Source organism: Enhydra lutris, unplaced genomic scaffold, assembly GCF_002288905.1.
Source record: "Enhydra lutris kenyoni isolate GAN:26980312 unplaced genomic scaffold, ASM228890v2 scaffoldscaffold22, whole genome shotgun sequence".
Classification (NCBI taxonomy): domain Eukaryota; kingdom Metazoa; phylum Chordata; class Mammalia; order Carnivora; family Mustelidae; genus Enhydra; species Enhydra lutris.
The window spans coordinates 25,417-38,185 of NW_019154106.1; the positions used below are offsets into that span (position 1 = coordinate 25,417).

Genomic DNA, 12,769 nt, shown 5'->3' on the forward strand with positions numbered 1-12,769 from the left:
TGGCCCCGCCCCGCGGCGAGGCGCGCACGGTCCCGGCGTCCCCCGCGCGCAGCCCTGGCCCTTCCCTGCGGCGCGGCACGCCCGGTCCCGGCGTCCTCCGCGCGCAGCCCTGGCCCCGCCCCGCGGCGAGGCGCGCACGGTCCCGGCGTCCCCCGCGCGCAGCCCTGGCCCTTCCCTGCGGCGCGGCACGCCCGGTCCCGGCGTCCTCCGCGCGCAGCCCTGGCCCCGCCCCGCGGCGAGGCGCGCACGGTCCCGGCGTCCCCCGCGCGCAGCCCTGGCCCTTCCCTGCGGCGCGGCACGCCCGGTCCCGGCGTCCTCCGCGCGCAGCCCTGGCCCCGCCCCGCGGCGAGGCGCGCACGGTCCCGGCGTCCCCCGCGGCGTGGCGCGCACGGTCCGGGCTTCCCCCGCGCGCCAGAGCTGGGCGGCTGGACACTGCCGGGAGCGGCTGAGCGAAGCCGCTCCCGCCTGCCCGGCGCGGGAGCCCGCGAGCGCCATGGAGCCCCGGGTGGTTGCGGATGCTGTGGAGGCGGGGGAGGAGGACGTGATTATGGAGGCTCTGCGCACGTACAACCGGGAGGTGAGCGAGGGCCGCGAACGGGGTCCTCGCCAGGGAGGGGAGGGGCGGGGCCCGCGTCGTGGCCGGCCCTGAGCTTGTGTGCGCGGCCAGGGGCGGGCGGCGGAGCGCGCGCCGCGCCGTGAGGAGTTGCGGGGAGAGGCTGGGTGCACACCCCGAGGGCCGGTGTGCGCTGTCGGCCCAGGGGGCTTGTGCCCTCGCGCCCCCACCCGCTGAGCGCCCGCGTCTCCGCGCAGAACTCCCAGAGCTTCACGTTTGAGGACGCCCAGCAGCAGGACCGGAAGGTGGGTGCGGACCGGGGGGAAGGGGCAGGCGTGGGTGGCCCAGGGAAGGGGCCTGCTGGAGCTGCTCCTCTCCCTGCCCGCAGAGGCTGGCGGAGCTGCTGGGCTCGGTCTTGGAGCGGGGCCTGCCGCCCTCCCGCCGCGTCACCTGGCTGCAGAGCATCCGCATCCTGTCCCGGGACCGCAGCTGCCTGGACCCCTTCACCAGCCGCCAGAGCCTGCAGGCCCTTGCCCGCTATGCCGGCGTCGCCTTGGAGGAGTCGGTCCCCGAGCCTCGGGACGTGGACGTTGTCCTCGAGTCCCTCAAGTGCCTGTGCAACCTCGTGCTCAGCAGCCCTGTGGCGCAGGTGCTGGCGGCAGAGGCCCGCCTGGTGGTGAGGCTGGCAGAGCGCGTGGGGCTGGGCCACCAGACCAGCTTCCCGCACGACGTCCAGTTCTTTGACTTGCGCCTCCTGTTCTTGCTCACGGCACTTCGCACGGACGTGCGGCAGCAGCTGTTTCGGGACCTGCAGGGGGTGCGCCTGCTGACCGACGCGCTGCAGCTGACCCTGGGACTGATCCCGGGGGAGAGCCCGCCGGAGCTCCTTCCTCCCCAGGAGACTGAGCGGGCCATGGAGATCCTCAAAGTGCTGTTCAACATCACCTTTGACTCCATCAAGAGGGAGGTGGACGAGGTGAGGACGGACCTGCACCTACAGGGCTTCACCGTGTGGGCGCTTCTTGGCTCTCTCTGCCTGGAGGGCACCTGCCTGCGGGTGTCCGGGTATCTGATGGGGAGAGGACAGTGGAGTTCTCAGCCTGTCCGGAGGAGGCGAGGAGATGCACACTGTGGGCAGAGGGCCCGAAGAACGTTTCTAAGATAGATGGAGTGTGTGTGGCTGTATGGCTCCTGCAGCCTGGCAGGAGGGCGTTTGGGGCACGGGGAGGCCATGAGCGTGGGGCTGGAGTGCACTGTGACTTTGTCCTGAGAGGACCTACACTGGATCGAGGAAATGTCGTCAGGGTGTGTAGAAGAGGACAGGGTGAGGTGTGCGGGAGAGGAGAGTCGAGGTCCGTGTACGTGACCCCGGAGTGGGGCTTCCCCTCACGGGAACCCCTTTCTTTTCGGTCAGGAAGATGCTGCCCGTTACCGGCACTTGGGGACCATCCTGCGGCACTGTGTGATGGTCGCTGCTGCTGGAGACCGCACGGAGGAGTTCCACGGGTGAGGGGGGCCTGTTAGATGGAAGGGAGGTGTGCTCGTGTGTCTGCCGAGCGGTTCCCAGCCCTGGCTGGGACCGACGTCAGCATGTGGCCAAGACGAGGGGTACGGATCTGAGGATGGGAACGTCTCTCTGGAAGCGGAGCAGTAGTGACGAGTGGTGCTGTGCTTACAGGGTAGCGTGTTTCCTCCTCTCCGTCTCCATGACCTGTGCCTAGGCAGGTTCTAGTTTTCCAGAGATGGTCTGCGGTGCTTCAGCCCAGACAGAGCCTGGCAGGGAGGGCATCTGCAGACAGTGCCCCCTTCCTTAGGAGCTCACCCCACCAAGTGGAAACACTGCCGTGGTCAGTGTTGGCGTCAGCTCTGGGCTCTGGTTCCTGTCACCAAGCCCCCAGTCACTAGTTCCTGTCATGTGTGGCCTCTGTGGGGGCATCAAGGGTTGTACCTACACTGGGGATCGGACTCAGCAAGGTCTCTTCCGCGTCTGTCCTCAGGCACGCGGTGAATCTCCTGGGGAACTTGCCCCTTAAGTGTCTGGATGTTCTGCTTACCCTGGAGCCGCGAGAAGGCTCCCTGGAGTTCCTGGGAGCCAACATGGATGTGATTCGTGTTCTCCTCAGCTTCCTGGAGAAGCGTCTGCACCAGGTGGGCAGAGGGACCTGATGTGGGGGCTCCTCAGTGGCTCTGACGTTCCCAGGCAGCCATGGTCGCTGCTTTAACAGTCCACATTGCAGAGTGGAGATCAGCCTGGCAGGGTGATTTGGGTGATTTCTGCGGCTGCTCTGTGGTCCAGCTTGGCAGACCCTGAGAAACGGGGGCGCGTGCGTGCGTGCGTGCGCATATTCTCTCTGTCTCTCACATGCATGCAGACACACACATGCTCTTGCGGGTTTTATTTTTTCTCGTTATCGTGATGAGTTTTCTAAGTCAAACAAAGAACTTACTTTTTACAGCCCTTTGTGGATGTCTTTTGAGTCCTTGCTTGTGGCCTAAGAGTCAGTGTTGCGACATTCATCAGCTCTTGGGAATGAGCAGTTGCGTCTTGGCGTCCCTGAGGGGACTCAGAGGCATCTTGAGCCAGAGGCTCCTGCACCCAGGACATTGGGGGCCAGACCTCTGACCAGCTCCTCTGGGAGCTCGCAGACATCACGCAGGCTGCATCCCGCACTGCAGTGAGACTGGGTGGACCCCTTGGGAACCCATGTTGCTCGTGCGTGCTGGGAGCGGAGTCACGTGCGTCGAATGTGATGTCTGTGACTGTCCCTACCGCGACTGCTGCTAGGCTTAGGGTCCAGGGAGGTAAGTGGAGGGAGGCCAGCAGCTCTTTGCTGTCTGAGTCTGTGAAGCCCACAGAGGAGGGATTTTTGTTGTGTTTTGGGCGCTGTTTTTTGAGGACAGGTCGTGTGTCCTTGGTGTGCTAATGGCCATGAACGACTTTGGCGTACAGGTAAGGAGGGTGGCGTAGCTGAGTGACTTGCCCAAGTCGCAGAACACATGTGAGCACTCCTCAGTTAAGTTCCCGCTGTGGCCCTCTTGAAGCTCACACAGATCCCCACTGCCCATTCCTGGCCCCTCAGCTGACTGACCGTGGCAAGGCCTCTTCCTGAATGCCTCCTGCCGGGACCCGGCCTTTGGGGGGGGGGGGGGGGGGGCGCGTGCGTGCGTGTGTGTGTGTGTGTGTGTGTGTATCAGTCACCACCCCACCCCTGACCGCAAGTCAGGTGGGGACACAGCCCCAGTGACAGAGGCTCCTCTGCAGACACACAGGCTGAAGGAAAGCGTGGCCCCTGTGCTGAGCGTGCTGACCGAGTGTGCCCGCGTGCACCGGCCTGCCAGGAAGTTCCTGAAGGCACAGGTATGGGCAGGGCCGGGGGGTGGAGCTGGGCCCCCCCCCCAATCACAGACCCCAGCCTCTGCAGGCCCAGGCTGCCTCCCCAGGTGCTGCCCCCACTGCGGGACGTGAGGACCCGGCCCGAGGTTGGCGAGTTGTTGCGGAACAAGCTTGTTCGCCTCATGACACACCTGGACACAGATGTCAAGAGAGTGGCCGCCGAGTTCCTGTTCGTCCTGTGCTCCGAGAGTGGTGAGTGCTGGGATCCAGTCCCCCGCCTGTCCCTCCCAGCCACCTTCGCACACTGACCTCTGCCCTGCCCCTCAGTGCCCCGGTTCATCAAGTACACGGGCTACGGGAATGCCGCCGGCCTCCTGGCTGCCAGGGGCCTCATGGCGGGGGGCCGGCCTGAGGGCCAGTACTCGGAGGACGAGGACACGGATACGGATGAGTACAAGGAAGCCAAGGCCAGGTGTGTGCCCCTACACCCTTGGCTCCCTCACTCAGCCTAGTCCCTGTTTCCACAGCCAGATGGAGCCACGGGCGGGTGGGACAGAACAGATGGGCAGGACATTGCGAGTTAGGCACTGATTCCATAAGTGATAAACCCTGATGTCAGGACGTTTTGTTGAGAACACGGACTGAAGGCGGCTGGGCAGTTGGGGGACCAGGAGATCCAGGTGGCAGGAGCTGGTCCACTGCTGCTCCTGGAGGGAGGCTTCCTGCCACCCCCAGGAGAATGGGTTTCTTGCCAGTCCAGGCCCAAGCAGAACGTGTGGGACTCTACCCACCCTGTGCAGCGGCCTCCTGTCCTAGAGAGTCGCTAATGCATTCCCTGCACCCCCTCCCCTGGGAAACAGCATAAACCCAGTGACCGGGAGGGTAGAGGAAAAGCCGCCCAACCCCATGGAGGGCATGACGGAGGAGCAGAAGGAGCATGAGGCCATGAAGCTGGTGAACATGTTTGACAAGCTCTCCAGGTACGTGGTGAGGCAAGGAGGGGCCCACGGCTGGGAGAAGGGAGAATAGAACCCCAGGCCTGTGTCCAGTCTTGGGAGCCCCAAGAGGTGGGGTCAGAGGTGGGGTCAGAGGTGGGCTTAGGCAAGGTTGCATTCCTGAGGTTTCAAACAAAGGAATTGCCCCAGGAAAGACTCAGACTTGAGATTGATGTCGTTTGTTTCGTAGGTGATGAAAATTGAGATCTCGAGAAATTAAGACTAAGGTCCCAAAGCCACTGGGTACTAGTTGGGATTCCCCAGTAAACGGAAACAGCCCGGTGGAGCACTAGGAAGTAGTCAGGGTGAGCACAACTTCCACCACCCTCTGCCAGGCCCCTTCCCCACCTCACCGTGCTTTTCTCACAGGCACAGAGTCATCCAGCCTATGGGGATGAGTCCCCGGGGTCAGCTGACATCCCTGCAGGATGCCATTTCCGAGACCATGGAGGGGCAGCTCTCTTCGGAACCCGACTCTGACCCCGACTGAGGACAGCAGTCTTCTGTTCTCCCTTCCGAACTGGTGCTGCTTCCAGAGATGTCTTGGGACTGTGACCCGGGGAAGCCACGTCCCTCTCTCCAGCTTGGAGATCCCTTGCTCTTTACTTCCAAAGTTCTGTTAATGATTTGTCTCTGGCCCAATTTCTTAGCTTTAGGACTGTGAGGGCCTTGTCCCGCTGCAACTCTGGGAACTCAGCCTTGATTTCCGCAGATGAAGTAGTCTTGTGTGTGCTGAGAGGCTGCTGCCTGGGGACAGAGGCTGGGCGTGGGCACACGCAAGCATGTCCCAAGTCTGGCAGGCTTTCCCAGAGCTTCCGAGCGCTACAGTTCACAGGAAGAGAACTGGCTAGAGCTCTGTGTACTAATGTCAGAAACATATTTCCAAGGTACACTCTGCTCTTCCTGTCCCCACTGAGCTCAGGACTGGTAGCCGTTTACATATCCGTGGTCCTCGTTCAGCTGTCTGCTATAGTGTCCACAGCACCCAAGCTCTCACTGGTTGTGACAGTGGACTCCTGACCTTCCCACTGGTGTAGACCATAAATACATGAAGGGAAGTGTACCTCCTAAAGCCCTAAGCTTGGATTTCTGTCACCTGCCACAAAATGTCACAGATGTCACAGAAAACATCATCTTGGAATAAAGAGTTCCAAGCAAGAGCGTGTGTATTGGGTTCATTTCATTCTTTTCAGAATTTGGCCCTTTTCCTAGATCATTAGTCCTGTTCTCTGTTCTTGAGGAGTCCCCAGATCCCCTCTGAGTCTGTTACATGTGCCATGGGTAGGGAAACCATGCCTAGAAGGAGGGACCACACAGAAGGTAGGAGCCAGGGATCAGCAAGGTGGGCCTGGGGGCAACCCCAGCAGAAGGAGCCTGTGCAGGAAGTATGGGCAGGCCAGAGGCAAGCCGTGGTTTCTGAGTGAGTAACGCCTTCCGCAGCACAGAGGTTAATTTGGGGGCAGTACTGGGAAGGTCTGGCGGGGCAGAGTGGGAAATGGGGTGCTGGTTAGCTGCCAGAAGAGTTTCTGCGGGGAGGCTGAGGCAGGCGGCATCAGGGTAGAGTGGAGGGAGCGCGGTGGTGAGGGGTGCTGGGGCTCCATGGGAAACAGCACTAGGCCCCTCTCCAGGGTGGAGCCAGGGACGTGTTCTTCATCCTTGGGTCATTCCACTGTGGGGAATGTCCATGCTCACCCAAGGTCCCCTTTCCACATCATTAACACCTGCATTCCTTTGAGGAAACCAAAGAGTTTATTTCATGCCAGATATGCACAAACTTTCTCCAACTAACAATAACCCTACTAAGGAGGCCAGCGTGCTACAGGACTCAATTCAATTACATGGGACCCAGGACCATGCCTTGGGAGTGGCTGTGGCCCCTCTGCCCCAGACAGTCTAAGGGGCAGAGATGCTGAGCCTGCCCTTCTGACGGAGACCCAGACACAGAGCAGATCCTGTCTGGGTGTCCTGTTGTTCCGTTGGGGTTCCAGAAGGTCACTGTCAGGAGAAAGCTTTTTTTCAGCATCAAGAGCTTCAGCAGACTGAAGAGTCAAACCACAGAAAAGCGCCGGGCAGCTTGGCGCCCGCAACTGGGGTGGCCCACAGCCGGAGCATGACATGACCCACTGGCACGGAGCTCAGGACCCGGAAGGCCTCACCCTCTTCCTTAGGCCACAGGTTCTGGTTCAGCCAAGACTCTGCTCAGAGGTGGGCAGGGACTCCTTGGAACCATTTCCAGTCCCAGAAGGGGAGGGGGGACCCGCCATCACTCTATCTGTCCAGTCCATGGAGCTGGAACAGAGGAGGAAGGGAATCAGACCCACAGACCTCAGGGCCTGGGTTCAAACTATTTCATAAAACAAAAGCTTTTCTGCCTCTGCCAATGGTGCTGTTGAGCCCAGGTAACACGATGCCAGCAGGGCGAGTCCAGGTGGCCAGCCAGGTGAGACGTGCTGAAGCTCAATGCTCAGAAACGGGCACTATTGGGGAAGGTGACCCCAGGACAGACTGCGGCTCCTCCCTCGACATTTACTTCTGGGTAGCAGCTCTTTCATTATATACATAAACCCCTAACACCAGAACTCATCTTACATAAATTTCCGTAAAACTGTAAAATCGCACAGGTCAAATCCTGTAGGACTGCTTCCAAAAATCCCAGGGGGTCACATGATTCAGTCTTGTATGGAAAAAGGATGTCAGATCTGAGAAGCTGCCACGGGACTGACCAAGCCACTTTCCGCCTCTTCTTTTGATGTGCAAAGTACAGGCTTCCACGCTACCTGCCTTGTCTACTTCCACAAAACCACCCAGCAGCAGAACTTTGATATTTACAATGAGATAAGGAGCGATATCAGCCTACATCTTAGCCATTAGAGCCAAATTCTGGAAAGGAGAGCCAGAAAAACCAGTGGCCACAATGTCTAAGATGTGCGGAAATAGCACAAAGCCTCCTGGCCTCAGTAAGCATCAAATTCTTGTTTGGTTCAACATGGTAAGAAACCAGGCTGCAGCCAGAGGCTGGGGGCTTTGGTCAGTCCCCACCCAACAGCCCTGAGCCCTGAGGCACTCACAGCCGAAGGGCAAAGCTTTCCCAAGACCTCAGCCCCAGGGCCCGGTCACATGATCCTTTTGGAGACAACTGGACTTGAGGTACTCAATGCTGCCTCCTTTAGACAAGAGGCACTCACGCCAGGGCCACATGTGCTTAACTGATTCTCACAGGAAACTTCACTTGGAACAGGTCTGACACCTCGAGAGCATCAGGGGTCTTTGGCTTTCTACCCTCAGGAGGTTGTCCCAGGCCAGCAGCCCTTGTGCTGACCACCTCCTGAAAGCATCCCGAGGTGGGGCTTCGTCCCATACCAGCACACAAGTTCCGCTCCTCAAAGTTCATCTCAGAACCGCACCTGAGCCTGGTGATGCTTTAATTAGGAGACCAAAGGCTGCAGCGAGAGCCGCCCAGTCCGCCTGGACCAAGTCGCTGCTCCGCGACTCTTCATCTCCACCCGGTGATGATGAGCCACAACACCCAATTCATAAGCACACAGAAGGCCCCAGACAGTGGCCGGGACAGGAGTGATAGCCAATATCCGCTATTCCTGTCCCTTCCCAGACCCTGGGCAGTGAGGAAGACAGCCCTTCTTCAGAGGACCCTGCTTAACAGTCTACCTTGTCCGTCTCCCGCTGGACAAGCTCCTGCAACTCTTCCGTCCAGCCCAGAAGCTCCACCAGCCTCTCCACGCCTTGAACCACATCCCCCAGCTGGACCACATCTGTGCCTCGAGGACGCCAGGCAAAGGGCCCCACCAAGTCCCTGTTGATGAGCAGTCGGGGCACCGAGCTCCGCACGGCCTCAGACAAGCTGGCAAAAGGTTCTACCTGAAAAATTGCCCAAACGTGAGAAGCACAGTGCCCACCCTCCAAGCCCCCCAGAATACTGCATGCCATGGCCTCAGCCTTGTAAAGGGCAGCTCAGACTGACATGAGGCCTTGGACACAGTGAAAACACACCACTTCTTCCAGTCATGTGGTCTCCTCGGTCTCAGTGCCTGGGTTCCTCCCTTCTTGTGCCTCCCTGGTCCATGTCTTTCTGCTTCCCACATGTTCTGGCCTCCACAGGTCTCCCTGCCCAGGGGCATCTGGGCTCCAGCACCTGTACCCACTCTTACCTGTCCTGCCCCATCACACACCGTCTCCTCCCAGCAACATCTCGCCCGTCCGCTCCCGCTCCCTGGGAGCAAAGGCCTGGGCCCACAGGGGGCTCCTGGGTGCCCTACCTCTCCACAGTCTCCACATCCAGACCTCCAGGGACTCCTAACTCGGTACCTCTGGGCTTCTTCATCCAGCTCCCAAGTGAAATTTCCACTCACGAGTAATAATACAAGAAACAGATGAAATAAATGGCATGGACACTAGCTCATTATCTGGTAAGAAAATACTCAATTCCTGCTTTCGCTGAAAAAATTTCAAATGAGTGATTTAAATGTACACAGAACAGTTCTTCAAGGGAATTTAGGTTTCATAAGTAAAGGTAGAGAACTTTTTAGGCCTGATAAGTCAGATAAGGCCAAGTATCACATTATTATCTACATAAAAATATGATGTAGAAAAATAACTTTTAAACCTCATTACCATAAACTGCAAACATACTAACAACATGTGACAGTTTATATTTCTAATTGCTAAACTAATTTATAAACACTTTATATAATTTATGGCTTCATATGCTAATTTATAAACAGACTAAGAAAATAGCCCAATGAAAAAGGAGCAAGAGGCATAAATATGTAACCCAAAGAAAACACAGTGGTTAGCACGAAAAGATGAACTTCACTCTTTACTACAGAAATGTTAGATCTCCCTCCTTCTCTCTCTCTTCCCTCCTCTCTCACACACACATTTATTTCTAACCAATCAGACGGATAAAAACTCAAAGATAGATTTAAGAAAACCCTTAGAGACAGCTAACGCTTGGGTTGTTGAGGACGTGGAAATGGCCACTCCTACACAGCGGGTCGGTTGGCCGCATTGCACTCAGTCTATCTTTTTGGAAAGGAACTTCCCAGTATTAACTGAAGTGCTCACATGAATGTGCAAACACGTGTCCACACAACCACTCACTACACTATTATTCTGAATATAAAATCCATACACTATTCGTTTCTGCTGTCCATCAATAGAACGTTACTTAGATAAATTGTGATACAGCCATCATCGCTCATCTTAAAACTCTTGGGGCTAGATGTGTTCCAGAGTTCAGACTATTTCAGATTTCAGAAAGCACCTTATGGTTGACACGCACCCCCCTCAGTGGAACCCAGAGGGTTGGTCTATAATCAAGTGTGTTACTGTTTCTTCCACACGGCACAGGAGATAAAGTCTGAGCAACACCGCAGACTCCTTGGTGCCCGCAGACAAGAACTCTGCTCGGGGGTCCCAGCGGGGACGGCATACCCGCACCTGACCAAGGAGGTCTCTGCGCACAGTGTTGCCCCGCCTCTGCTGAGAGCCCACATCTGTGCAGCAGAGAAGCCTGTGAGGACAAGCTAACCACCTGGAGGGACCCTCTACTTCACTCCCTATGTCTGTATAATGTGGGAGCATATGGTACTTTTATAACCAGAGAAAAAGGCTATTTTCATTTCACTTAAAAAACAGAGGACTGGCGGTCCCAGTGTCCACTGCTGGTGGCCAGCACAGGGCAGCGGCCAGACTCCGCACCACCCACCGCTAACTACTACTGCCCCCAGCCCTCTGCCCCCCACAAAGCTCCCCCTTCCATACAGGCCCAGTATGGGCATCACAGGTCTGACACAGCACTCGAGTCAGTGTGTCTGGGGCCAAGTTCCCCCAACCTGCCCATTTGGCTTCTCGCTCTCAGGAAACCAGCTCTGTTCTTGCGGTCTCACTCAGGTCACAGCCCTGGAGCCCTGTGGGCGTCCACGCTCTCCCACCCACCATCCCTTCACACACCTGGGCTCTGACGCCTTCCGCAGTGTCCCTGGCCAGCCGCCATCACCGCCCGGACTGCCACCTGTGGGGTCTCTGCCAGCTCTGCCCACCACAGTACCCGCGGGGTCAGGAGGTCAGACCTTGTCCCTACTGCCTTCCGATCACTCACTCCATGTGGCCACGGGCCACTGTGTGGTGGTGTCTGCTGCCGGACCTCTGCTAACACATTCGCCTCCTTCTGGCCTCAGCTCCAGGCTCACCTTCCCGACACGGCCACACGAACCAAGCACGCTGGTATTACACACAGTTCACAACCCCCCCCCCAGCTTTCCCGTCCCACTTGTCACTTCTCCTCTGTCACACTGCCACCTAACACCATCCCTTGCTTGCGACATCCTACTGTGTCTGTCCAAAGCCCTAGCACGGGGCTGGCCCACAGCAGGCACATCTGCTGAAGAAACGCACTGGGCTCGAGGCCTCTGGGCTGGTGGGAGGTCTGAGCACAGGCCTTCCTGGCCCTGGTGCCCTGTGGTGCTGACATCCAGTCAGGTAGAGCTCGGTGCAGAGGCTCATTTATTGCTCTTGTGACGTCCTTCACAAAGTCCTGAGCTTCAGGTCCAGATGGAGAACAGCTTCTGGAATGTGTCCATGGGTGTCCAGGCACCTCATACACACGTGCAGAACTGAGCTCAGCACCCTCCTCACATACCTCCTTACCAACCAATGGCCTGAGTGCCCACAGACAGAGCCAAACCACTCCCTCTCCTGTCCCCAAGTCCTTCTGCTTGCCCTCTCTCATAGTCACGTGGTCTGAATGTGCCCATAGCTCTGACTTCGTGAGCACCAGCCTCCTGGACATCTTGCTTCAAGCCCCACTCTCCAAGAGTCTCTGGGACACTGCAGGGCACCAGCCATGTCCCCAGTTCAACCCCTTCAAGTCCATCAATGTTTCTAGCACAAAATCGGCCTCTGCGACATGGCCTGGGAAGTCTGTCCTGCCCTACCCCTCCACAGCCCTCCCTTCTCCCTTCTGCTCACACATGGTGCCCCACCCACACTGACAGCACCCCCAAAGCTGAGTGTCCTCCCTCCTCCCCATTCTGCCCAGACTGCCGCTCCCTAGGCCAGGAATACCTCTGCTTCCTCACCAGCTGGCCCTCCTCGCCTTCCCAAGTTAGGATGCCAGAAGGCTCCAAGAGCACCTGGTGCCATCCCCAGCTGCCCCACCTCCTGGGCCCTATCCTTCCAGCCTCCCCCCATCACACACACACACACATGCATGCACGCACGCACGCACACACACACTCCAGTCCACTTCTGGACCTGCTGACAAACCTCCAAGGAGGTCCCAAGGATGAGCAGCAGATCTGCCATAGGGAAATCAACCACATGCAGCAGGAACCTCTGGGGAAGTGCCTCCCCAAAGAACACGATGTCGGGTTTCACGATGCCAGTGCAGACCGGGCAGCGGGGAATCCTGTCCATGGACACGTCAGCCTGTGCGACACACACAGAAAATGGGCCGAAGACAATGTCACAACACACTTTAAAAGCTGGTTCTCTCGGGGTGCCTGGGTGGCTCAGTGGGTTAAGCCTCTGCCTTTGGCTCAGGTCATGATCCCAGGGTCCTGGGATCGAGTCCTGCATTGGGCTCTCTGCTCAGTAGGGAACCTCCTTTCCCCCACAGCCCCCCCACCTCTCTGCCTACTTGTGATCTCTCTCTCTGTCAAATAAATAAATAAAATCTTTAAAAATATATTTTAATTATTTATTTGACAGACAGAGATCACAGGTAGGCAGAGAGGCAGGCAGAGAGGGAGGGAGAAACAGACTCCCCGCTGAGCAGAGAGCCCGATGTAGGGCTCGATCCCAGGACCCTGAGCCCATGACCTGAGCCAAAGGCAGAGGCTTAACCCACTGAGCCACCCAGGCGCCCCT

General features: G+C 57.9%; 2 protein-coding genes across 6 annotated transcripts in view; one reads left to right on the forward strand and one right to left on the reverse strand.

Moving 5' to 3' along the window:
* The first annotated feature begins 382 nt into the window (after window positions 1–382).
* LOC111150138 (RIC8 guanine nucleotide exchange factor A) lies at window positions 383–6,042 on the forward strand. 2 transcript variants are annotated; one of them, XM_022507516.1, is made up of 10 exons: window positions 383–577; window positions 811–858; window positions 942–1,529; window positions 1,968–2,059; window positions 2,551–2,701; window positions 3,816–3,922; window positions 3,982–4,139; window positions 4,215–4,359; window positions 4,748–4,867; window positions 5,252–6,042. In XM_022507516.1, exons 1-10 carry the CDS (start codon window positions 494–496, stop codon window positions 5,370–5,372), a joined length of 1,614 nt encoding a protein of 537 aa, XP_022363224.1. In that variant the 5' UTR covers window positions 383–493; the 3' UTR covers window positions 5,373–6,042. The 2 variants fall into 2 exon arrangements, with proteins under 2 accessions (XP_022363224.1, XP_022363225.1); XM_022507517.1 differs by having other exon boundaries at window positions 384–577; window positions 3,816–3,911; window positions 3,995–4,139.
* A 578-nt stretch (window positions 6,043–6,620) lies between these two features.
* LOC111149798 (sirtuin 3) overlaps window positions 6,621–12,769 on the reverse strand; it is a 20,766-nt gene continuing 14,617 nt past the window's right edge. For 2 of the 4 annotated variants that reach the window (XM_022507071.1, XM_022507072.1), the window contains exons 6-8: window positions 12,167–12,328; window positions 8,549–8,758; window positions 6,621–7,171 (exon numbers count right to left, since the gene is read on the reverse strand). In XM_022507071.1, the coding sequence (XP_022362779.1) occupies window positions 7,151–7,171; window positions 8,549–8,758; window positions 12,167–12,328 (393 nt within the window). In that variant the 3' untranslated portion in view covers window positions 6,621–7,150. Of the gene's footprint in view, window positions 7,172–8,548; window positions 8,759–9,156; window positions 12,329–12,769 lie in introns of those variants that run through there. The other 2 variants (XM_022507073.1, XR_002640778.1) reach the window with 2 other exon arrangements.

Coding starts and splice junctions, on each gene's coding strand:
- LOC111150138 (XM_022507516.1), top strand. CDS start 494: ATGGAGCCCCGGGTGGTTGCGGATGCTGTGGAGGCGGGGGAGGAGGAC. Junction 578..810: donor TGCGCACGTACAACCGGGAG/GTGAGCGAGGGC, acceptor GTCTCCGCGCAG/AACTCCCAGAGCTTCACGTT. Junction 4,140..4,214: donor CGTCCTGTGCTCCGAGAGTG/GTGAGTGCTGGG, acceptor CCTGCCCCTCAG/TGCCCCGGTTCATCAAGTAC.